This window comes from Leuresthes tenuis, unplaced genomic scaffold, assembly GCF_036924035.1.
Source record: "Leuresthes tenuis unplaced genomic scaffold, fLeuTen1.0.hap1 SCAF_12, whole genome shotgun sequence".
Lineage (NCBI taxonomy): Eukaryota > Metazoa > Chordata > Actinopteri > Atheriniformes > Atherinopsidae > Leuresthes > Leuresthes tenuis.
Window position 1 is genome coordinate 25,785,978 of NW_027325366.1, and position 26,230 is coordinate 25,812,207.

At 38.7% G+C, this 26,230-nt stretch overlaps 2 protein-coding genes across 2 annotated transcripts in view; one reads left to right on the forward strand and one right to left on the reverse strand.

Moving 5' to 3' along the window:
* The window catches only part of LOC140319591 (general transcription factor IIF subunit 2-like), a 42,203-nt gene that overhangs the window by 12,791 nt on the left and 3,182 nt on the right, over positions 1-26,230 (reverse strand). The gene's annotated exons all lie outside the window — the stretch shown is intronic.
* kctd4 (potassium channel tetramerization domain containing 4) lies at positions 10,776-12,589 on the forward strand. The gene has a single exon (XM_072397284.1). It carries the CDS (start codon positions 11,063-11,065, stop codon positions 11,837-11,839), a length of 777 nt encoding a protein of 258 aa, XP_072253385.1. The 5' UTR covers positions 10,776-11,062; the 3' UTR covers positions 11,840-12,589.

A 26,230-nucleotide genomic window follows, 5' to 3' on the forward strand; every position in this document is an offset into this window, starting at 1 on the left:
CAAGGAGGGAGTCGGAGATAGCTTTGACATATACACCTGTGGCTGAAGCGGCAACGGCTCTCCCCTTTTGCAAAAGCTGAACTTAATATTGATCTCTTGTGTGGTTCTTTCTGTTTAAGGTAGGACTTTGTTAATAAGAACGAAAAACCCTATCACTCTACATTTCAACCATACTTCACTCTCTGTTCTGCTTCAGCTTACCAACAGTTCATAAACTGATTTGTATTTATTCAACATGTATTTATTTATTCATTCTACCCATCTTATTTCTTTATTTTCTTCTATAATGTACTGTGCAATTAAATTTTCTTTAAATCTGTATCATTCAATTCAATTTCATATGTGAGTGATTTAGAAAGCTCTCTTTCTTTTTTTAATAGAATTCAAGGGAACTACAGTAAGTAATCTTGCTATAAAACTTAATTTGAAGTGATGAAGAGTTGTTCACATCCTCAAACTCCAATGAATCACTTTATTATTCAGCTCACATATATTTAATAGGGCTGGGGAAATATAAAATTCTTTAATCGCGTTAATCGCATGATTTCCTGTGATTAATCACGATTAATCGCATTGTTATGTGCAAAATCCAAGATTGAATTCAAAAGTAGCATATAACACACTTTTATTGGAACTGTACGGTCATATAATCGAGGTACCCCGATGATAAGACAATTCAACGTTGCAGTGATTACAAATAACTTTAGCTAACTATAGCTCTGTCGACTGCGCTGTATGGAAGAACTTTGAAATGAAACTGGTCATGTAAAAGTTCCGTAACCTTCTCCATGTTTGTTTAGCCAGCGTCATCCGCTATTCTTTTCTTTTCTGACTGTTTCCTGTGAGTGCTGCAGCAGTAAGCAACATACTAGGCTCGCTTACTTATGGACTTTTACAAAATAAAAGCCGGTGAGCAACATACGTTTACAAAAAAAAAAAAATAAATTTAAAACTGCGTTAATGGGAGACAAATAATTGTCAGCGATAATTAATTAATTAGTTAACACAAAAATAACACGTTAATGTGCCCAGCCCTAATATCTAAATACTTTTGCTAATTCATGAGCATGCACTTGTTTTTCTGCTATTTTCTTCTACCTCCCAGACAACATAAAAAACAATATAAGTATAAATTATTTCTAGTCAAGCAAATTAAACTCAACTGTACTTATTTATGAAACAAGAACACACTACGTTTTTCATAGGACTGCTGGCTTACGAATGTTTCCTAGAAATGTTTCTAAGAGAAGCTTGTGAGGGGGCACCTCCCCCCTACTTCCATCTCTGTCAACCTCCATGTATTGGTGTGTTATTTTTCCATGTTTTCAATTTTATGTGTGGATGTTTTGTGTAGTTTGAGCTTTTTTCTCCCTATTGCCCCCCGGCATCTCTGACTCCAGAGCTGCATGATAATGACCTGTGGTCACTGTTCCATCCAACTGTGTTGTTTGTTGGTGTTTTCTTCCTCTCTTTGTTAGGTTTTTCTTTACAAAATGCCCTGAGATGGCTTTCTGATGTGAAATGGATTCATGCTCCAAAAGCAAATGTATTTCACTTGCAAACATTTGAGTGCAGAGCAGCTCATAATTAATTTTTCTATAATGGTTTATGTGGTTAAAGGAGACACTAAAGTAAGTTCTTGACAGTACACATTTCCAGGAAAAGCTCTACAACTGTCTAATGTGTTCCACACAATTCTTTTTACCAATTACACATCTGTCCTTTATTCCAGTGTTGAATAGGTCAGGTCTGTAAGCTCTGCTGAAGGCTGAGGACGACCCATTCATTTGAATCAGGTGTGCTGGAGCAGAGAAACATGGAAAACATGCAGGGCGGTGTGCCTTGAGGACCAGGATTGGGAAACACTGCTTTATTATGTAGTGTTATTCCAGAAGTGCAGAAGAACAACAACATCATGTTTGACTTTAAAGTGAGTTTGACATTTTGGGGAAATTTATGTAGGAAGGAGCAAAGACTGCTAATTATGGATTTGGTTGAAAGCTCTATGAAACAGTAATTGGCAGATCCTAATCAGGGCTTGGAGGTGCATACTGTTTGCAGGACTCTGTGTTCATCTTGTCATTTTATGACTCTGGTTAATACTTGTTTTGCATACTAATTCTGGACCAATCACACGTCTTGCCAGCAGATAAGAATCAAGTGCCTAAAAGTGTGTGGTTTGATGTCCTTTACATGTACTTCACACTTGGTTTTACCTGTAATCTCTTTTCTCCCACATTGTTGCATAACACACACTTGCTCTCTGCCTGCCCATCATGTCAAACACAGAAGTAAAGAGGCATGAATTTAACTAAACAACAGCAGGTTACTGCAGACATATGATAATGATCCACATAAAGAATAGGACCAGGAACTGCTCAGTTATTTGCACTACCAATAATATTTGAGATGTGACACTGGAAGTAATACTCAAGCTGTACTTCAGCTAATAACACCGAGTTGTCTACAAGGTTTTTTACTTTAATTGAAGCATAAGGTTTCAGCCAAAAGGCACCATAACACATTATATGTTTAGTGGACCATCAGAAGACTTCACTGAGCTCAGGCCCTGCAGCTTAAAGGTCAAATACACAGTAAGCTGCATAACAAGCAAAGAATGGTGATCCTTAAAAGCAGATGAATTTGTGTGATTAAAATGCGGCATTAGTGACACCTGCAGGGCAGTCATGGGAGGAGAAGGCTGTCTGTGTGAGGTGTTGTAGGGCATAGTGGATAACAGGCTCCTATACTGTGCTAGTGAGGCTGAAGCCAAACTGGGTGCTAAGGGCTGAAGGGGGTTGGTCAGACTGTTGACCAAACAAGCCAGTGAAAACTTTGAGTGAGAACCAGAGTTGTTTCTAGAGATGAAAGAGTCTTAGAGAAAGTTGACAATCAGCATCACTTCAGCAATTGGCCTCCTGGTATAAAGTGTCCAGGCAGATGTCACCATCTCCTAAAGGAAGATGACAGAATGTAATCTACATTCTGTACACAGACTTAATTTTTTTAGGACTGTGTCCGTCTTTTACTTTAACGTTTGTTTAGAGCTGCCTTGTTTTTAGCAGCCACGTTTGTGCAATTTCTGCAACAGATTTAATTCATTCAGAGCTTGTTATACCATCATTTGGATTTTGTCTCTCTTTTTTATCTAGGACACTCTCACTCTATCAAACACTTCAACTGAAAATCTGTATTACATTTAACAAAATAATTCTGATAAAACACCCCCTGCTTTTAAACCCACTCTTTCAACCCCACGTTTCATTTTGAAATAACATCCGCAGGAACTGTTCTTTTATCCCACGTAGGTCTATTCAGGTATATTTTCACATATCTGACAAAGCTCAGGCAGATGACACAAAGAGGACAGAAGACTCTGCATACAGCTGACACATTGGTTGGTACTGCTGCAGTTAATTTCCAATACCCACATGATCAGATTTAATTCAGTGGACTTTGAATATTATTTCAACCCTTAACTGTACATTTATAGTCAAAATTTCAATCAAGAAAGAAAAAGAACAACTGAACACAAAAATGTCAAGTGAGACTAAATCAGAGAATAAAAGGAGTTTGGTTCCTTTTATCATTAAAAGCAGAGATAGATAGATTATTAATCCCAAGGGAAATTCAAAGCCTTATCAATAAGCCTAAAGAAGCTTATTAATAAGAATCATATTAATAAATGGATATCAGGAGAACTAAAAACCCATTTAATTTTTGATTTACATTTCATGCATTAAAAGCATTAAAATTGTGAATAAGTGGGTCAACAAAAAAGGGACTGAAGACGTGAAAATAAGTATAATGCCATTACATTTCTTAAAGAGCAGAAAAATGAAGACACCAGAGGAACAGAGAGACAAATGCGAGGGTGAGGAGGTCAGTCATCCACCCCCTCACACTCATCTTTCACCACCATCTGCTTCGAAGCCCTTTCCTCAAAGCTCTGACCTCCCTAATGTTAAAACAACAAACAGCTCGCCGCCCACTAGGCCTTCATCCAGCATCCCAATCTCCAACTGCTAGTTCTCGATTATGTTTCAGCCTGTTAACACATAAAGGCAACATAATATAAAGTCTGAGCAACACATGCAAATTTTCTTTCATCAGCCTCCAACACTGACACTGCTCCTTAGTATTGTGAAGCGATCGCTGCTTTTATTGCAGGTTTACTAGCTAGCTCTATTCAGCATCCACGAAAAGCTTATTTTTCCCACAAACACAAGATCTAACCCACTCCATATGCAGCCTTTGTTGCTGAGCCTCAGGCTGGTCATATGACCCAGGGTCTTGTTTTGTATCATTCTGTTGCTTCTCTAAAACAACTTTCTTCTGACCTCAGCTGATATGCGATGTGATAGAAGCCTGCTGCGACCTCCTGGTTGTGAAACAGCAAGTTCTCAGCAAGAGTTTGGGAGTGAGTGTCTCTATAATGTGTACTGTATGCAGAAAAAAACGTGAGTAAATTATTCTACAAACATAAAGAGGTGTTTAGGGAAAGACAGATGGTGCACTGAAAACGAAAATACATAAAAACAAGAAATACCTTTTAAAAAAGGCTCTTGACCTGGTGGTTCTGAGTTGAATTTTTGTAGACTTTAGCTTGCAAACTTTTACAATGCCGTCCTAAAACAGTTTTCTTTTTCTTTTTTTGAGATACATTCCTGGCTACTTCACTCTGCTGGTTTAAACTGATTCATCGGTTATTAGTAAAGGTACTGTATATGTAATCAAAATTTGGCTACAAATATGTTTGTAGGCGTTGAAAAGCTCGCCTACGTGCCTGTCACTGAATGATTTGCAAGCCTGTCAGAGGAGACCGACTAGAAAATTAATTCACCGGCAAAGTAGAGTCACAAACACATTGTTTTGATCCATGGCTGTTATGTCATTTTGATTTTTTCAGTAGAGCAGACAATAGCTTTTTTCCTCTGCTATTTGGGCTAAGAGCCTTTTTATACCTTTGCTCTGAGCTATCATAGATGTATTTTTTTTCCACTCAGAAGAACAAAAACGGGCTGTTCTTTCAAAAAGCTAACAACACACACAGTCTTTGGATTATACGGTATGTTGATCAAATGGTGATGAAGCACCATAAACCACAAATGGCAAAGAAGCACGGATGAAAAGCTCAGACAACAGCTGCATAGAACAGTATTTATCATTTAACATTTAGTTTCACTCCATCACAAAGTAGATTTTTGTCCATTTTGACTTTTGTCTTTTCCAAAGCAGAGCTAAGTGAAAGGAACACCAACAGCGCAAACACAACTAAGAGCAACCCACAGCTCAGGTTGTTTCACGTATTTTTATGAGACTGCTGACAAGTGGCAGCAAAACAACATAACACATGGACCTGCATTTGCAAGGCACCAACTGAAAGCGTATGGTTAACTTTGAACGGATTTATTTATTTATTTATTTTAAATTAAGAATTTGAAAAGAAATGTGACCTAACACTAGGAACTGCAGAGAAAAAAGGAGAAATTCAAAATATAGTAGTCATATAGAACTACAAAAGAGAAATATGTATCTTGGCATGAGTCATTAAAATAGTTTCTTTACCTAGATTCTAAATAGAAAACAAAATACAGCATTCAAATTGTTCAGAGGGTGGTGTATTTAACTCATCCACAGAACAATCTGTGGCTCTTTCAAATGTTTACTATCTCAATTTTGCTCCACATTAAACTTAGTTGAACTTCATCTAACACAAGTCTTATATATATATATATATATATATATGCACTGTGTAAACACATGCAGATGACTACAAGTGTTTGGCTGAAGGGATTTCTATCTGCATTTTCTCTTTTACATTAGGCGTGAAAAACATAGGAGCTGTGTGACAAAGTCTGAAAACCCACACTATATGCCAAGAGTCTAGATCTTTAACCAATAACACAGTAAAAAAAAATCTATCTTCAAAATACTTTGCTAGCAGGAAAGCCATCATTTTAAAAAGCACTAGTAATTTAAGAAAACGTACTGGCCTCATCTAGAGATAATAACATGAACAAAATGCAAATTGATGCTAAAACCAGACTTCACAATGGCCCCAAAAATATCAGTAGACTAACAACACATTTAAAAATGGATAAATGTCAATGCGTTAGATAACTAAATGTCAAAGTAAATGTAATTTATTCTTATGACAGATGGCACAAGCACATTTATCAAGGAAATTATTCCACAAATAGACAAATGATAATGAAATCCAATTGCCTTTTTTCATTTTTAAACCATTGTTTGGACCTCAGTTTGCTGAGTGGCTTGACATTTTTCTCCTCTACTTGTAGGTGCTCTTTGTGATCTAGCTCTGGGATATCCATTCCAAGACTTTGATTTCTCCTGGGTGAAATATTCTTTCAACAAGCATCTGGTGTTCTTTGGGTCATTATCCTGCTGAAAGATCCACAACTTTTGGCTGAATTTCCATCCGGAATTCCTCTCATCGGCTGATGACTTCATCAATAAATCAATATTTACACATCAAAAGAAAGAAGCAATTACATAGTTTGAACTATAATTTTCATGAATTAGTTGGTGTAAACAGTTTTGAGGCAATATATCATTTTCCAATATATCATTCATTGTGACATCTTTTTAAAGCCTGAACAACAAGGAGAACATGTAGATAATATCATTACCCCTCTGGTTGCACAGCTCATGATTGTTTACATGATGGATTAATGATGGTGCTATAAAAAGCCACTGCTATGCACATAATGACTGCAGCTCTCAGTCTTGTTGGAGAATCATGACAGTGCAACACAAATGGTCCCAGCTTGTAGTTCATGGAAGGACTGATGAGTGCCGCAAACTGGCCATGAAAATTCCAGCCTGAGCACAAGGTCTGACAATCTATTCAAACTTAATATATTATTCAGCACAGGTGAATCTCTCTTCTCTCAGTCTTTGCATTCTGTATCTCTTTGAGTAAATATTGTGAAGTTTAAAAATGATGAATCTGTATGCATCTTTGTGCATCTGCTTTATATAAATAAATATTCTTCTTGAGACTTTACAAAGTCTGAAATACAACATAAAAGGTAAGTAAGATTATTTGCTCTCTTTCACACACACATAGTTGTGACAAAGTCTTGTCTACAACTGATAATAACAAGGAAGCAATGTAGGTGTGGGGGTGGGGGAAGCCTAAGTCACTGATTGGATCTCCAAATATAATGTTCCATTACAGCTCATCCTTTTCAGGCCCAGAGGCTGCTTCATTAAGGAAATGTAATGATTCCATTCGTTAACTTTGAAGTGATTTGCCAACCTCCGTAACTCTATTCCACCCACTTGCTTTGATTTTAACGCAGATAAACTGCATCCATATGCAACAAACAGGCTTTGATGTGCTACTAACACAGAAATGCCCACCAGCTCGGGCATTTTGCTTATTAGTAGTGTACACTGCTTTAAGTGTACGGTGCAGCTCACTGTAAAAACTCATGAACTCCGTTTTAATAATAGTGCATCATTGCTTTGGGGTTTACTTTAGTAGGGAGCTATTTCAATAGTTTTGTGTTGCTGGATTAAAGCTCAGTGTATTACATAGTTTTTGTAGAGACACAGTCCTTAATCGCTCATGGACTACATTTGTGCCGTCATATCGTAATCTTGAGGTCCATGATAAAGTCTGACATAGAGGATATATATTTTTTAATGATATGCTGTTCACATTAAGCCACCTAGACTAAAAATAAATCAAAATATTTCCTTAAATTCATAATCTCATTAATAACATTTTTGTTTTGTCATCTTTACATAAAAAGTAACATAAGTTCGGCCAAAATGTAAGACATGGTCAAAATGGCCATGCTAACATGCTGATATCTAACATACAATGCAGTGCATTTACCATTTTCGTTATCTTAATATTGCTTGACATCATTAGCTCATTAGCTATTAGAGTGTGACATTAACATGTTCTTAAATGTTGATTTCTGATCAGCTTGATCTGTTGAAATTACCTTTACCCCTGGCACATATGCAGACTTTATACAGCACATAGATTCCCATAATGAATGAAGCATGAGACTGACAGCTCTGAGCTCATACAAGACCCTATTTTAAGTGGTTGCCATGCCAGCTTCACAGCAGTCACTGACTCCATGTTAAACCACAAGCTCTTAGAGCAACGCTATGAATAATTCACTACCTTTAACAGGAAGGGAGAGTGCTCGATAACAGCATTTCGGGAAAATTTATTTCAAACGTCAACAGCTGTTACTTCGATAAAGAGATCTATCAGACTGTCACAGAATTTAAAGACAATGATCATCCTTAGTGAGACAGTTTTAATGAAAAGGAGGCAGAAAGCAGGTCAAACTTCCCACAATCCTCTTTGCTACATCTCGTCCTCGTTTGCAATTCCAATTGAGAGTCATTAAGGATGATACGACTAATCACCTATGATTAAAATAAATGGCTGCAGAAACACCTAGAGCTGTCACTCTGGGATCTTCATCCTGACAAACATGCATAGAAAAGCAAGGACAAGCACCATTTCAGTCACCCACATTGATTTTCATAGCAGTCACCTGTTGAATTTAGCGTTTTAATTCAAGTGAATCTTCTGTTGTTGCCTACTCAGTTCAACTCCACTTACTGCAACAGCTCTGTGGGGTAAGTGCTTTGATAACCTGTTGCATTAGTGTAGCACACCAGCTGCTTTCTGTTTTATTTAAGGTTAAAAAGCAATCCACAGAGCTTCATTCGCTTTTTCCTTTTCAGGTCATTTCTGAAAGGAAAAGGGCAGGGATAATTTGCCTGACTGGCATTCCTCATAGTTTTTTATAAAAGCAAGTTCACATGATGATCACATCCATGATCCAACAAATCCTCACATCTCCTCCATCATACAAACCTATAATCTTATGTACTAAAACACTGTAATAACTACATAGAACTGAAGCATTCAGCCACCTCTGGAATGCGGGAAATTTGAATAGGCTTCTCCCCCTTTTTTTTGGTTTTCAAAAATACAAACATCTAACGTGTAATATCTGGAAATAAATTAAGAAAAGTCACAAGCTGCATCCAAAAATGTAATCTTTGTGTGTATGGTCTGCCTCTTGGCAAATCAAAAGAGCCTAGGACATAAACAGTCATGCAAAGTGAACAAACTGCCTCCACTACCCACAAGTGAGAAACAATTCAACAGTCTAGGTATTTTGTTATGGCTGGGCTCATGCGGAAGTGCTGATAAATTATGCATATCGACAGTCATTGCTTCCCTCGTCTAAAACCAAGTCTAAAACAGTCCGGCCTGAAATACTCAAAATCAAATGAAATGCTCAACATCTGGCATAATGGATTCTGTACGCAGGCCATCTGCACAAGTGTACAATTGTGTTAGTGTTCGCTTAACACAAGACTCTTTTCCTGTGTTAGGCTAATACCTAATGGAAACACAACAGCATTTGCTAAAATGTAGTTGTAAACTTTTGACACAGTAGAATTGATGTGTCTCGCATGAGACCAAAGTAGGAGACATTAATAGAAAAACAGGGGGCTTTTTCTGAATGGACTGAGAAAAAATCATTAAGCCACCATGTGGCAGCTCAAGAAGCAGTAGTCCGCACAAATTGATTTTAATGTCATTGCAATCTTTAATGACTGAAGACTCATACTTTCAATGAACTGTAAGACAGCATCACCCGCTGCACAATATTCATCAAATAAAAAAAACCTGACAGATATAATGGCTTCCTATAGCCATAATGACTTCAGTTTGGAGATGAAATGCAGTAAGTTAGCATGATGTCCAGTATGTTGCACTATACTTATTTTTAACTTGTCCATGTTACTTCAGTACAACTGCCCTGTGTGGCTTTAATTGCCCCCCTGGGAACAAATTTTTTAAACTGAAAACATATCCTGAAAGTGAAACACCTGCAGAGTGCACACAGATTTTCATGTTTCTAACCACATACTTCAACCAGCAAGAAACCAAAAACATTACCCTCACACACCCTCTGTGTATTTCCTCATGTTTGATATGAAGTGTGAAATGTTACAGTTCTACAGAGAGAGAGACAGCCATGTGAAACGCACACACACACACACACACACACACACACACACACAGACACACGCACACATGATGAGCGGTGCGAGTCGTTTGTAGCAAATGAACAGTCTTCAGCAGTTCCCCTAACAGGGGGCTACAGGCCATTGAAAACCTGTCCTTCGTGACCAGACTAGCATTGACTGTAATTGGTCCATTTCCTTCACAGCCAGCACACACAAGACACACAATCAGTGCATGGGCAACACTTGCTAAGACAGAAAGGACTGCTTGTTACCTTCCAATACAGAACACAGGATATTGACATAGATTAAATCCCAATTGCTTTTATTTACAAAAGTGAGGCTGGCATCCTACTTATCCCCATCATAACCATAGAAACCAGGTCAAACCATGTCACATTAAACTCAAACAGATTCCAGTCCATGTGAAGTGATATGTAGTAAACTGATGAATTTGACTACAAACTGAGTTTTATACTCAGACTTACATGAGTCTGACAGTTTCACACCACCAAAAAAATTTAAGCCCTTGACCCCCTCCATCTGGTGAGAGGATGGTGAGTGTGTCTGTGCTTTCTTTCTCCAATAATCAAAGACTGAGAAAAGACAAAGAGCTCCTAGAGTCCACACTCTTCTGTTGTTTGCTCACATATTCACTCTTTCTCCTCCCTACATGTGACGCTGTCTGCACACCCACTCTTAAAGAGAGACTGTAGAGAGTGAGAGAGAGGAGGGACATGGAGCGGCACACAGAGCCAGTCTGTTTTCTGCTCCCACTCCACTGAAGCGCCTCTGCCAGACAGCACTCACCCATCCACCGTCACACTCTTTTAAACACATTCACCCTCGCTATACAACAGCTGACAACACATTATCATTTTCTCAGCTGCACCACAGAACCACGTCCAAACGAGAAGTCTAAAACAACGGACTTGATCTGTACAGCACACGCAAAGACTCGCAAGAACGCCAGTTCTGAGAAGGAGGCTAGGTCGAGGCTGGAGGGGGTGACTGGAGAATGGAATGGAACCTCAGAAGGATGGAAAGTGAACTGAGGCACATCAACCCAGATCTGCTGCAGCCCAGCAAGAGCTTCAAGAAGCCCTCTTCAGGCACCATCACCCTAAATGTTGGGGGATTCCTGTACACCGCCCATCGGACCACCCTTTCCAAGCATTTGGGGTCCTTTCTGGAAGAGTTGGCCAACGGTAAAAAGCCCGTTCAGCACACCGATTCCATGGGGAACCCCTTCATCGATAGAGATGGTCCAGTCTTTCGACATGTGCTCAACTATCTCCGAACCGGAGAGCTTCAGCTGCCTGATGACTTCCGGGAGGCAGGGCTCCTACGACGGGAGGCTGATTTCTACCGGCTGAGTGAACTAATGGAGGCCGTGGCCGACTGGGAAAGTCAGAGAGCAGCTCAGCGAGAACCTGCGTTTCTGGAGGTGACCGACAGCCACGAGAGGTCGCAGGGTCTGAAAGTGTACTGCAGCGATGCTGCCTTCATTGAAAAAGTCAAAGGACGTCTCGTCCAGATCTCCAAGAGTCGCCTCGACGGCTTCCCGGAAGAATTTGTGGTGTCGTCCAATGTGATCCAGTTCCGCCACTTCATCAAGTCCGAGCCTGGCTCACGGCTCGTTCTGAAGGAGGACAGCACGTTCGTGTGCACACTTGACTGTCTGAAACTAGAAACAGTGATGCTAGCATTGAAATCAGGCTTCAAGTTGGTCACCAGCCTCGACAGCAGCAAAGGCTCAGTGGTGGCAGCTGAGGCCCTGCACTTTGTCAAATAGGATGAAGGGAAACAGAGGAAGGAAAGGGGAGACAGGGGGAAAAGTGTAGATTCCACATCCACACCACCAATGTAAGGTATTAGTCAGAAAGTCTTGTAAGATGTTGTAATGTGTTATTTGGTAGAAGAAGAAAAGGGTTGGTTGGACTGTCTCACAGGGCAGTGTTTTTATCTTTACAGCACAGTGATGGCTTTGGGTGATTGTTTTCAGCAGAGTGGTATTTTGACATTAAAATTTGCACTGCTTTGTATTTTTAGAATTCAGAATTATCCAGGCCATCTCAACACAAAGGTGTCAGTAATATGGAAGATCAACCAACAGTGAATTTTTCCATAGAGAATATTGAACATCGACAGCTTTACCAGTGGATTTGTTTCTGCTTTGCCAACGGCTGCAAAAGGCTTCACAACCAGCCGCAATGTGCACTGTTGTGCCATTCAGCTTTTACTACAGTCTGTGAGTGTGCCGTGTTTAGTTGATTTAATAGCTTGTCTTTAGTTTATTAGCCTTTCTGGAGCCTGAAAGGAAAAGCACAGCTCATTCAGGTCCATTTGGAAGGACACACAAACTTCACATTCAACTGCTGAGTTAAGTTTAAACGCAAGAGACTGTGACTATTGCAAGGGCTTTAAATCTAGCATGATGCATGTGCACTGAATAAAGAGTGTTTGATAGTGCTGTGAGCCTATGTGAAGCCAGTGACACAACAATGCCTATTAGTTTTAAATGTGAATATTTTACAAATAAAAGTGAGACTAAAACTCTTGGTTCAATGTCTTTGTAAGTGTCTGCAAAATCCTGTGTAATTCAATACCAACACTCGTAACATTAGTTTCTTACTTTCTCTGCATCTTGCTGCATTAAATGGAAACAGATATCCGTTTAATCCTGACCCACGGGAAGCAACAGTCTGTGCAGTGTGTAACTGTGTGACTGACCAGGGCCATATCATGTTTCCAAATAGGACCTATACGCTTACCACACAAACAAGTCTGAATAAAACATGTTGAACACATATCTGAAATAAGACATAATAAGAACAAAAGCAATACAATATATATGAAATGAAAGAAATTAAATTAAAGAAATAATATATATGTATATATACATATATATTATTTCTGTCATTAGACATACAACTCATCAGAACAGTAGAGGGTGTTATTTTCCTTATTTTAAATTTAAATTCTGCATAAGGATTTGTGAAACTGGTTTTAACTGAAGAAGCTACCGGAGACTTTTGGTTCTCGAGAAACTATATATATATAAAAATAAATAAATAGCATATATAATTACCTATAGAACAGATAAATTAGAGTTTTTTTTTCATCAAAATCACTATAGTAGGTCCGTGTAATATCAATTGTGCATCATGCTGTAGTTCTACCTAATTCTTTGATTTTTTTTTTTTTTTGGGGGGGGGGGGACAAAAACTATGCACATAATACAAGTTATACCCTGCCACTCTCTATTTTGAGTGTGATCTTCAGGGGCTTAACCAAAAGCTGTAAAAACTTTGGGAGCGTAAAAGCAGACTGAGACAAAAGTGAGATTTTTCTCTATTGTACTGGCTTGAATGATGTCTGTGGATAAGATACTGAGGACCCACAACTGCAAGCTGCAGAAAAATAAAAAAAGAATGGTCAAGATTATTATTATTTTGAAAAAAAAAGTAAACCAGTGGAAAGTGAGCTCTGCTCTCACATTGCAGCAGGGATGAAAAAGTGTATATAGACAAATTAAAGAATCTAAATGAGTCGTCTTGGATGCAAATTTTTTTTGCATATTCTCCACTTTTTCCACAGTATTATACAAGAGAGATTCTGTGACAAGAGGCTTCAACATCTTTGGCGTGATTTGGCAATACTGTTTGTCATCATGAAATTGTTTCTCATAAGTCTTGCAGCCATGACACAACATTTGTGACACACTGCCAATGAAAAACACGATAAAAAAAAAAGCCCTGGTCTCACCTTCACACAGTTGTTGACAAAGTAAGCAGTGCCGACTCGCTGCCACCACAGTTCAGGAGCCTTCAGAAAGCTCAACCCCTAAAAACCTCCCATTTCAACAAAAGATGTTTGGCATTTTAAAAGTGGGTCATTCTGTGAGATAAACGCTGCCCTTTTCCCTCAAGGAGGATCCCTTTTTATCTCTGATATGTGTCATCATCAGTGGTAGTAGTATTTTACTTGCCTACTACTGAAAGGTAATTGTTGCCATATCCAGCTTCACTGATAATATAGTCATCTGATGTGATAAAGTTTATTCTTTGGTCCAGATTTGCTTTAGTCATGATAAGTCACCTCTTAGATGATGTACGAAGGCCAACCTCGATAAGGGCATAACGAAGATCTTTTTAAACTTTTGGTGGAAGCGCTTTAAGTTTTGCTGAACCACCAAAATGGTCGTTGATTGCCTAGCAGATCGACATCTGAGTTTTACGGTTCTGTTTCAGTCAAAGTTGAGATAGATTTAAGAAACCGAAACTAGCTGGATACGTTTAGGCATCAAATTTCTCGATTAAGTTTAGAAAAGTATAATCGTTTGGGGTAACATGGAACAGTTTACACCAATAAACATGCACAAGATGACACACTTCTCGCTTATGCAACAAGCTTCCCTTCCGTTTTCTGTCACAGTGACAAGTCCTGTGAGTGTCACGTTGCCCACTGTGGCTTCAGACGTAGGGGCCTGTGTTGAAGTGGCTTAAAGTGCAACACCACCGATGTGCTTTAGGCTCTCGTTCCAACATATTCAGAAATTATCAACTCCTTAGATTCACTTTATGATCATTGTGCTGGTGGTACTTCTGAAAAAAAAAAGGTATAAATAGAAAAAAGAAACAACGCTTTCAAATCAGCTTTCAAGGATCATCTTCCAAATACAGTCATGTCTTGAGGCTTCCAAAACAGCAGTTCGTGAACCAATAAATGAATTTGTGCCAGTTCCATCCATCTCTTCACTTTGTTATGATTTCATGGTGTCTTTTTTAGATGTTTAGTCTATCAGACTTGACACAAAGAGATACCAACAAAGGCATTGATATGTGACAAGCTGGGAGTGGGAACCAGCTCCAGAGATATATAACTGCTTTGAAATAGTTATGGAAAACTCCTCGTGTTGTGTAAACTGGCCATTTATAAAATTTATGCAGCTTCACTTCAAATATTTACTCAGAAAAAAAATAGGGCCACCGTTGTATTAAATACATCAACATTAAAAAAAAGGAAAAAAAGAGTGAGTTTCAGAATTTAAGTTTTTAAGGACTGTTGGAGGGGTGAAAAACAAATAATAAATTTGAGTTATTTTGTGAATAAAAAGATGATTTTACTGGGTCAGGAAAGTAGCTCGTGCTGCATTACCGTGTAATGGGTGGGTTTGAGGATGAAAAAGCAGTTCTGGCACTGGGCGATGCTGCCCATGCCAAAGCAAATGCAAAACAAATCTAGCTTGGCTTTTACCCAAACAATGTGAGGCAGGAATGTGTCATGATGCATTTATGGAAGCTTGTAGGAGGGGAAATCTTTAACTTTAATTATTCCCAACATTGGACAGCACCGCTCTTCTCTTCTTGGTAGAGAGGGAAAAACTTTTGTGAAAGAAGTTAAAAGTTCTTACTGCTGACTATTTGAACTTTTAATTGCAGAGCATCTCCCTGCGGTGGGCAACCATCGGCCAGCTTGAAATGAAAAGCATCAATCATTTTACCTCTGACTGTGCTTCACCCTGCACGTTGACCAAACCATCTGTTCTGGAAAGTGATGTCGTCAAACCAACAGCCTAACCACCGCCACCCCCGTGATGAGTCACCCACTTTCACATCGGATATCAGGCGAATATAATGTACAGGCAATTCCTGACAAACGCAGGCAAAAAAATGCTTAAAACGCATATGACTCAGTGTGTAATCTAACAAAAGTTAATATAAAAGTCAAGCTAGAATGTTCACACGTCAACCTAGGCCCTTTACTGTCGCCAACATCCATTCCAAAGCTGTTCTTAATTGCAGATCAGCTCTATGCATTTTTTATGACAGTGACAGGTTTACTTATTAGCTGCACGTTTAAAGCAACCCACACCTCATCAAAAGCAAGCAAAGGCAGGGTGATGAGGGTGGCAGGGGCCGCTGGGGCTGCTGGGAAAAAAAAAGAAAAAGAAGTAGTAGCTACAAAGAGGAGTCCTATCCTCTTTTCACCTGTTGCCAGGCAAACTCAGCGCTACCATCATGTGCTCAAAAGCTGCTCCACCCTGTGTCTCCAGCACACCCCACCTTATCATGACACCTCAGTCGTGTGGTGTGGCTGGGCCAGAAAATAACTAACATGCCTCAGATTCTTATCCATCAACCCCAGAGGAGGAGGAGCAGGGATAAAATTATGAAGATGGGGGGGTGTGCCAAAAAAAAGGGGTGACAGATGAAAAGTAGCAAGTGGAACAAGGAAATTCAGGGATTTGCTTGCAAAAGTATATTTAGCTCTGTTTTACAGTGGAGTCTCTGAGTATTATAGCTTCTGAAACATTTTACTTTAAAGATGTGTTCTCTAATTCAAGCCTGAACAATATCCCTGTGCAGTTATTACCCTGTTTCAAGTAAATAATATTTTTCAACTTAGATACAAACAAAATACCACCCTCAGCTCTTCCACTAATAAGACTTTGTTTCATATTAAAGCCTCGTGTGGGGTATAAAATCATGGTATAAACTGCTTATCATTAAAAGAAACAGGAAGCAACATCCATACTGAAAGTCTGAACAATGCAATGATGATAGAAAATGTGGGAGAATGAAATGGGGACAAGGAGAGAAAACAACAGACTTTAAAGAGGGAGGATCCAAAATAGAAAGCTACAAAAAGGAACTCCTGCGGCGCAGAGGCAGAGACAGAACAGTGAGAGGGTGGAAATCAGAGCCAACACCTTTCTTGCATTTATCGATACAGTCAGAGCCAAAACCAGAGTATTTGGAGAAATGTTATTTAAGACATGCTGTTTCAGAAGTCATGAACAGTGTAGAGCTATGAAACATCATTTAGAACAAAAATGCAACAAGTATATCTGGAAAGTAACAGAGCATTATCTAATTTGTACAGATATTATGGACACACAACTTTGAGCTGCTATACTGTCAATTCAATTCTCACACCAATTAAACAACCAGACTTTGAATATTAAAGGAGGGTAATGCAAACATTAACCTAAAACACTTTAAAATCACGTTACTGTTCTTATCTTTAGTTGTAAAATCTGAATACATCACACTCAACTCTGGAATGACTTTCACCATGTAAAACAGCACCAACTCCATATGGAATCCACACTTAGCAGCTTTTTAAGGCAGAACCAGGCAAGTTTAGATACCACCGAGGAAAATCCTCCTACACAACACAAACAGATTTTACCTTTGACTTGCTTGTTTAAAAGTAATACGAACATATGGGCTGCGCGACCTGTGCGTAGGGAGACCCTGTCGTATCAGATGTGTATATATGACTGGCTATATTCACGTTTTTAATAAAGCGCCAATGTCAGCCTCAGGCAAAAGCTGATTCTAATCTGCCACTGGATCTTGTTAGCTGAGTTTCTGATGGGTTAAACACAGACACCTGCAGACACCATTATCAGAAATATGTAAAATCCCCTCACCTCTTAATAGTGACTGTCTTCATGAAAGCATTCAGTAACATTTAAATGTGTTTCAGTTATGTGACAAAAATGACATTATCTTTAAACTGGAAGAGAAAAAACAACAACTTTCTATTAACACAATGGGCTTTCAGAGGGAAGGCAACAAGACCTCAACAACTCCTTGAGTTGAAGATATTTCTGTCGCACCTTTTCAGGCTTTCAGCGGGTCCACTGACAAGGGCACATCTCGTATTGACTGGCAACAGAACATCGCATTTCGACATCCTGTCATTATCCTGGCTGTCACATGTCCATTGTGTGGGAGCACAGCAGACATTGTGTAATCTTTTATTTCATGAATCAGAGCAGAAATGAGAACACAGATGACATTTCTCTCGCTAAACATTTGCTGGCTCTCTCATGTTTTTACCTTGGGCAATAACAAACAAGCATCTCTGAGAAGAGTAGCAGGTCAGTGTTTCAGCACCACACTCCACTGCGACTACAGTGAAACACAAATGAGTGATCTGGCTTTTAGAGGAACTTGTTGACGGCAAACAACATTTTTTTTTTTTCATCTGGCAAAGTACAATAGATTTTTTTTTCACTGAGTCGTGTATTTAGCCCCAGCAGCAAGCCATGTTTGTCCTCTTTAAACACATGCTCTCTGGGCATGCTCCGATTTTCCACCTACAGCATAAACATTTGAACAGGATGCTGTACACAGAAATGCTTTAAAGCAGCATTTCACACGTTTCAGCTTTCTAGTAACACACTAACACTTGGATAAATACATAGTTTGATACATCTATGAAATAAATGTTAGAAAAGCTGGTGTTCATTTTACAGCAGGGCTCAATGCACCTCACATTTGGGTGCTTGTAGCTGAAACCATTCATTCCTGCGATCAGACTAAAATAACACCACTCTGATGCTTGGCAGTTTTATAAAAGCTTTCTGTATTAATAGAACCTAAAGCATCATAACATTTTTATACAAATCAGATATGTTGATAAGAACAACCCAATTAAACAAATAAGACAAAAACAAGTTACTTGGTCATTTATTTACTTTGTACAAATTAGCTTTGTGGGTAAAATAAAAAAGGTGTGTGAATCTGCAGTGATAAACCCAACATAACGCTTCTGCAAACTCTTGATGTAGATCAACTTGGAGGAATTTAACCCACTGCTCAGTAGCTTAATTTGTCTAACTTTATCTGCTTTGAGGATGTTAGGGCTTTTTCCTCACACGCGCTGTTCGGTTCAGATCTTTCCACAACATTTTCACTGGCCTGAGGTCAGGACTTTGATTTGACCACTCACATTGACTTAATTCTTCTGTAATGTTTTGTTAGAAGAACGACTTGTATTCAGGGTCTTGTTGCACGACCCATCCTCTCTTGTGACTCAGAGCATTGCCAGATGTCCGGTCATTGGCCTTTAGAATGGGCTGACAGAACTCAAAAACACTTGTTTCAGGTATGCCGTTAATGTTTTCTGACCCAGATGCAGCAAAAAAAAAGCCCAAAACCATGATGCTACCACTGTCATATTCCACAGATAGGAGGAGCTTCCTTATGCAGGAATGCTGTGGATGCATAAGCAATAACATTAGTCAATGTGTTCTGGCCTTAAGCAGTCATAAATTACTCTGGGCTCCTTTGTGAACTTGCAGACTGCAACAAACCTGTTTGTGCATATTTATAATTTGTGCATAATCTGTGTGACTGTGGTATAATGGGGTCTAAACTCAGATGATTTTGTAACATTTTCCAGTCTGAGCATCAGCAACCATATTTTCAGATATCTTCTCGGTTCTTATTATGATAGACTTCATCACAGGCATTTGGTGACCACCGGTCTGTTACAACAACGCGCCCACACTCACACCCAAATGTCTTCCCATCAACTGCAAACACCTGACCATCAAATCAACCATAAATTCAAGAGGATAGTTACTTTTGCCACTCACAGATATGTAATAATTTCTGTCAGATTTATTTGAGTTTGCTTTATCAGTTATAAGAACTAAATGTGAAAGCTTGATATTTTTGTTTGTATTTATGTAGGAATTTTTAAAAATTCAGAAGATTTAGAAAAATGGTCAAATACCATAAACGGGTTTCTCAAATGACCATACAGTGAATTAATTTATTAATATTTCCATTAAAACAGGATTTATATGCAGGAATGTAAAATTACAACGCAATAGTTTTAGCTTTTTGTACCAAAGAAACTTGAGTGAATGCACTGTAGATATGCACTGTAGATATTACTGTACTGTCACAATCCGACTCAACTTCAACAATAATATAAAATAATACAACACAGTACATGTATTTATCTTCTCAATATGATTCCCATGCTGATAAATAAATGTTTAAGAGCTTTGACAGAACAAAGAGCAGTGCAGCAGGAGAGAGTTGACAGCATTAACCAACTCTGACAGCGAGTAAGCCCAAGAGGCTTCGGCTCTCTGGAAGCATGAATTCGGAAGCCTCCCATTGGATTTAGGTTGTCAGAACACTGTTTTAACTCTCCTAACAAAACACAGAGGAACCCCTCCCTGAGATCAGTCACAAAAAACATCACAACCATGCCCCTGTTACAGCACAACTTCTAACTCAGACACGAGAAAGCTGAAAGTTGGTGGTGGATGCCAACAATTCATAGAGCAGGCCTGCTGAATCCTCTCGAGAGAAGTTGGATATAGTTCAGTGTGGTTGTCATTTGATTGCATGATCATGTTTTTCAAGGGTTATTCTGCCAAGAGTTATTGCTCTTTAAAACGCTCAGCAGCTCATGAACCACTCGTTTGATTTTAACCGGCCAGCTATACTCCTTTAATAAAACACCTACACCATCTGGCCAGGAACCAACCTGAAATATGAACACCTACAAAGGTTTTCTGTATCACGCCACCACAAGGGAATTCATATGATAACAGGCAAAGAACACATCACCCCTTTCAGATATTTAGTATTCCTCGCGGACATCATCATTGTTGCCTACATCTTCTTCGGAGCAATAAAACCTGATAGAGATATGATTGCCAATACAATACAGAGATGGTTTTTTTTATTTTTTTTTATAAACAGGCCACAGCATACATTATCAGAAGCTAGGACACAAAAAATTGCAAAAAGACAAACCAGGTAACATGTTGAGCCTCGGATGCCATCGAGAAAACATTAGCCCGAGGTTCAATTCAAAACACTGTATTTGGTAATAAAAGACTATGCTTCTCTAACTCATACAAAAGTCACCCAGAATATGAAAAAAAAATTCAAATAAGCTGCAGAAATGACAGAGGCTGATGCCTCCACAATCGTCTGGATATCGAGTTCTTCACACACAGACAGTTGGCTCACACAGACACAGTTTGTGAGACCGAAGGATTGTGTGAGATAATGTTCAGCTGCACAGGAGCATCACAGGGGACCGTACCCTTTCAGGAATACCACAAACTATTTGTATCCTGGGGGAAGAGGTAGTGGTGACAGACGGCAACACTTGGACAACAGACTGAATTGGAATACAAAACTAAGGCTGTCTACAAGGAGGGATGGAGCAGACCCTTGAGGAAGCTTAGGTCATTCGGTGATGTTGCATATATATCTAACATGTTACATTTCTACATCTTCTGCAAGTCTGTGGTGGACAGTGCAATCTACTTTTCAGCCACCTGTTGTGGGGCAGCAGCTTCAAAACACAGTGAACAAAGCTACTCAACATAATGAATCACACTGCACATCCTCTACATAACGTAGTGATGAAACGTAGTATTTTCCAGTAGGCGGTTCGTACAGGGTTTGCTTGTGTTGCCTAAGCTGTCGGTCAAATTTCAGTCCAATTCATTTCAAACCAGCTCTTGTAACCTTCTGGAGGAGGTGTTAATTAAGTTGTTCATTGTTTTGTATTTATGGAAAAATCTAAAGTAGAAACTTTAGATTCATAGAGCCATTGGACATCCAATGAATAAGGCGGTTTTTAAAAACCTATTAAATTGATTGAAAATAAATAACTAAATAAATTTAATTTTTTTTAAAAATATTGCATAGGGTTTTGATTAAAATGTGCTTGTTATGTTTTATTTGATGTAGAGCGTAATGGGTCACTGTGACATTATGGGTCAGATCCAACATGGACATAAATAAAAGACACACTGTGGGTCATGTATTAATAGGCCTTTATTTGTTTAATAATGTTGGAAATGACACACCTTTACAAGCGCAAGGTAACACATTTTTTTGTGTCTGTGGCACTAACCTGCTTTCAAAACCACTAAATGACTGACACTACCACGAGGCCATAAACAACTGAAGGATGCTTATTTGAGCCTGATTGTTTTTAATTGTTTTGATAGTTTTGATGGGGTCAAAAGTGCTAACGAGAGACAAAAAAATTAAACTTCAAAAAGACACCTGTGTGATACGTGGCCATTATTTTGCTGGACCTGAACAGCTACAGTCCTGTTAAAGCAAATAATTTCACTTGTTGGCAACTTCATGATAGGCAAGAGGGTATTTTATATTTCAATATATGAAATCCTTAGAAGGACATCTAACTTCAGCTGAGCAGTAGACATTTCAGAGTCTTCAGATAAGGGTTTGGGCTTTTCTTATCAACCTACACCTCTCAGCTCTTCTGTGCCTTCCGCTGTGCACACACAGGGTTCTATATTTATATATCTACTTAAGGAATCTGATCATAGTCACCACTTGGAAATAATCTTTAAATGTTCTCAAATTTACTTTCAGGATATCGTATTTAGTCTTGATTGCAAGAAAGCATATTTTACATCAAAGAAAAAAGCAAAGGTACGACAAAAACAAGTAAGATTCAATTCATCAAGTATCCAGAGTTATGACTCTTCTCAAAGTGAATCACACAATGATAGCATGAACGGAGATATCACATTCTGTTTTTCAATCATTGCAACAGACTGAAGGATTCCAATGGTTTTAATGAAAAGCTTCATGAGTAGCTGAAGGCAAGTTATACTGTAACAGAACAGTACATTACATCTGGCTTACTGTTCTCCTCTGCACGCTTCTGTGGCAGCAAAGCCTGTTGCTTAGCAACCTCTTAATCAATACCTGGTCCTTAGCCGAAACAATGCAGAGCAACGAGAGAGGAAATAATGGAGGAATATTCAGCTAGCAGCCTCACAGCACAAAAGCCATGTCAGACATTATTTGTGTATGCATCTCTATCTCTATTAGCAACCTCCTTTTATTACCGGCTTATTGAATGTGTGCATAACAGAGGTGAAGGAATGAATTGCACAGAGTTTGAATTAGTTGAATAACAGAGATCAGGCACTGCGTGGTTGGCTGAACCACACACTTCCTACCAAAAAGGGAAGAGTTACAGTTGGCCTAGCTGAGGAGGAAGAAATGCTGTTTCTTGGTAGAGCACGTTGCATATAACCGCTGGACAGTTTTTATAATGATTCTGATATTTAAACACATTATAATATTAAACATATTATAATAAGCACTGCTTTTTTTTCAGTTTTTGTTGTTTCTTGTCATCAGTGGGAAAGAAGAAAATTTTTTGCACTTGAAGCGGCTATGAATTGCTTCCAGGAAGAGGTGCAGAAGTTTATTTTGCAATGTCATAAGAAGACATTATCATAGCTCATGATAATGTCAAGACAGCTTGTTTTTTATCATTATTTGTGTGTGTTGTTAACTTGCTTTTTTTTTTTCTTCTGTAGTCAGCATTTTATCATCAGCAACATCAGCAACTTGAGACAAAGATAAAAATTACCAACTGGCCAAAAGGTATCCCAAGCAATGATGACATGTTTTCAAGCACCAGCAGATTTATATATGCATGTGTTTTGTTTTTTTTCAACAGTATATTCTTTACAGAAATTAATGAGTGCTACAACATGCTCTTGAGCAAGGTGCCGTACCCCCATGCTCCCCAGGTGCTGTGGGTGGCTGCCCACCGCTCCAGTGTATGGCTTCTGTCTCTATGAGTGTGCGACCCTGTGCAACAGGTGCCAACCTGGATAGGTTAAAAAACGGAAGACAAATTTCGTGCGTATGACTGTATGCATGACAATAAATCTGATCTTGATAAAAATGTCAACACCCTCACATTACTGCACTGTCCGTGGTCCTGAATCAGATAAAACAAAAACAAAAGTCAGATGCAGATAGTTAAAGATTACTGTCTTATGCTGCTTTAAAAAGTGTGCATGTTGAGTGTATTTAATGAAGCAGAATGTTTTTCTTTTTTATTAGAGCCAAACATCCCTGTCCCATTTCCAATATTTTTCATAACTCACCAGTGTCGTTGTCATGCTCCTATGTTGTTGGTATATTACCCACATGCTTTTTTTTTTTTGTTAGCATCTACAAATTGAGCCTTATTCAGATCTGTAGAGAAATGTGATACCAATTTAAATACATTATTGAAAGACATTGGAGAAAAAAATGTGAGCAATGTCAAATTTGTTTCATAGTTAATCCATTAAGATGATTCAAAAGATAACATTAGCCCCAAATGGGAGGATGACCTTTTGTTCAAAATTGTATTTCTTTGATTTGCTACTATGTTCTCAAAATTGGCATTTCTGCTTGTCAATTATTCTCCAGCACGCTTGTGCCTGTGCTGTGCTACCGGTCCCCAGCTAATTGAACAGAGTTTAAATGTCACGTTAACAAACAACAACATCTTTTACTCTCACAGTACAGCTTAAAGTTTTCAAAAAATGATCAGTCATAGGAAAGAATAACCACAAGATGACTACTACAGAAAGGCAGGAACAAGGCTATAGAAGTACTCCACTAAGCAGAAAAGTTCCCTGCTGAAAGTACCCAGTACGCTTTAAAGTGCATCCTCCCAACCAGGGCAATTTGGGCGAGTAAAAATACTTATTTTAGCCAATGATTGCTGCAGTGGGAAAGAAAGCGGTTTCAGAGGTATGGCTCTCCAAACGTTTCTGGTGTCTCTGGAAAAATTCCTGCGATCTAAAGAAAACCTTTGATGACGCAAAGTTTGTAAAATTTCCTAAGCTTCATACTAAGATGTGCTCATTGTGTGGTAGTGATACAACAGCACAATGGAAGCAGTGCGGTAATGTGATGACAACATATTTCAGAAGGTTCAAACATATTAGGCAAAAAGCAAAACATCTGACATCCAGTTCAATCGTATCATTCAACTAAACAACGAGCAGTCGTCGAAAGGCAACGGGGTAAAAAGATGACAATTTGGATGCTGATAGCTTCTTGTTTATTTGACAACATATCTTACATGTAAATCAAATACTTCAAAATATACACCTGCCTTCTCAGAGGTGTAAAGAATCAGTGAAATCTGTGTAGGTGTGCAGATAAAAGTGTGCAGGTGAGAGTGGAGGTGCAAATCAAACCTGTGCAAGTGGGTAAGTTCAGGTACAAGATGGGTTGGAAAGCTGCAGTGTGTGAGGTGTGTGTGGTGTGGTAAGTGTGTGGGAGATTGGTGTCTTTGGTACAGTACATCTTCCTGTGGGTGAGTGGGGGAGGAGCTGAGGATCGGTCAGGTAAATAGAGACTACACACCACTGCATCTCAGAGGATATTATCCCACTTGTCGTTTTCTTGTGTGCTTTCACAATCATCTGGAGAACGGACACCTCTAAGAAAAAACTGAGAGGCTTTGATCCCTCATGAGCACTAACTTCCCACATTTACAAGCACAAGATTGTAGCCTCATGATCTTCTGCGACACTTTCACCCACCTACTGCTTTTTCTAAATATATCTTTTTTTCTTAACAGTTTATAAACCTTATTTTGCTGAACATTTTCAGTGCAGACCATGCATAAAGGGTTCTAATAAGAGACTGAAGTAATAGAAAAGAGCCTTGAAAAAGAGAAATCCATTATCACGTGTAGGAGGTATTAACGCACTTACAAGTGTGGGTGCATTTAAAGTGTGAGGGTGGTGATAGAATAGGTCCTGATGAGGAGAATACATATATATATATTATATTATATATATACACACACACATATAGTATATATGTATACAATAATACTGAGATCTCTGTAGTATTGATACAATGCATTCATTTTTCTTATGTTCATCTTTACTACTGAACTACTGGTGCATCCTTTAATCAGTCATCCTTGAGATGCTTCTACAAGTTGACTGGATTGTTTGACTGCCAGTATCCCTGCAAAACTTGTAGCGTAAAAGCACACATAATTATACCACATATTTTCATCCCTTAATCTGTGTTTTCATTTTCTTCCACTAAAGAATGCATCTTCTCTGGTTAAGAAAAAACAAAGAAAAGGATAAGATGGTAGTTGAAAGAGGGAGATTTTTACCTCACTACAGAGATGATCTATTTTTGGGCTAGGTTAGGCTTCATGTTTCCTTTTGGCTTAGTTTGTTTTGGAGTGAGATCCTCCTGCTGCAGTGTGACACGCTGTAGTTTTTGTAAGGTTTCATATTGCATCTTTAGAGGAGACTTACTATGGGGAGCATATATTTGGGTGTTTAAAGTCACTATCAAATCATAAACACACTTAGTTTTTTTTTCCTATAGCTCTGAAAATAATTAATTGACATTGCAATTTGTCCTAGATTCCTGGCATCACATCAGAGTAGAATTATCCAGCCTCTATATTTATTTATTTTAATCTCCATTCTACTTCAAATTGGGCTGCTTTTGCTGTCCATCAGAGGTAGATAGTTGAAATTATTTTGCTCTTGCTATATGCCTTGCAATAAACTATCATCAACAGTTACTTAAGA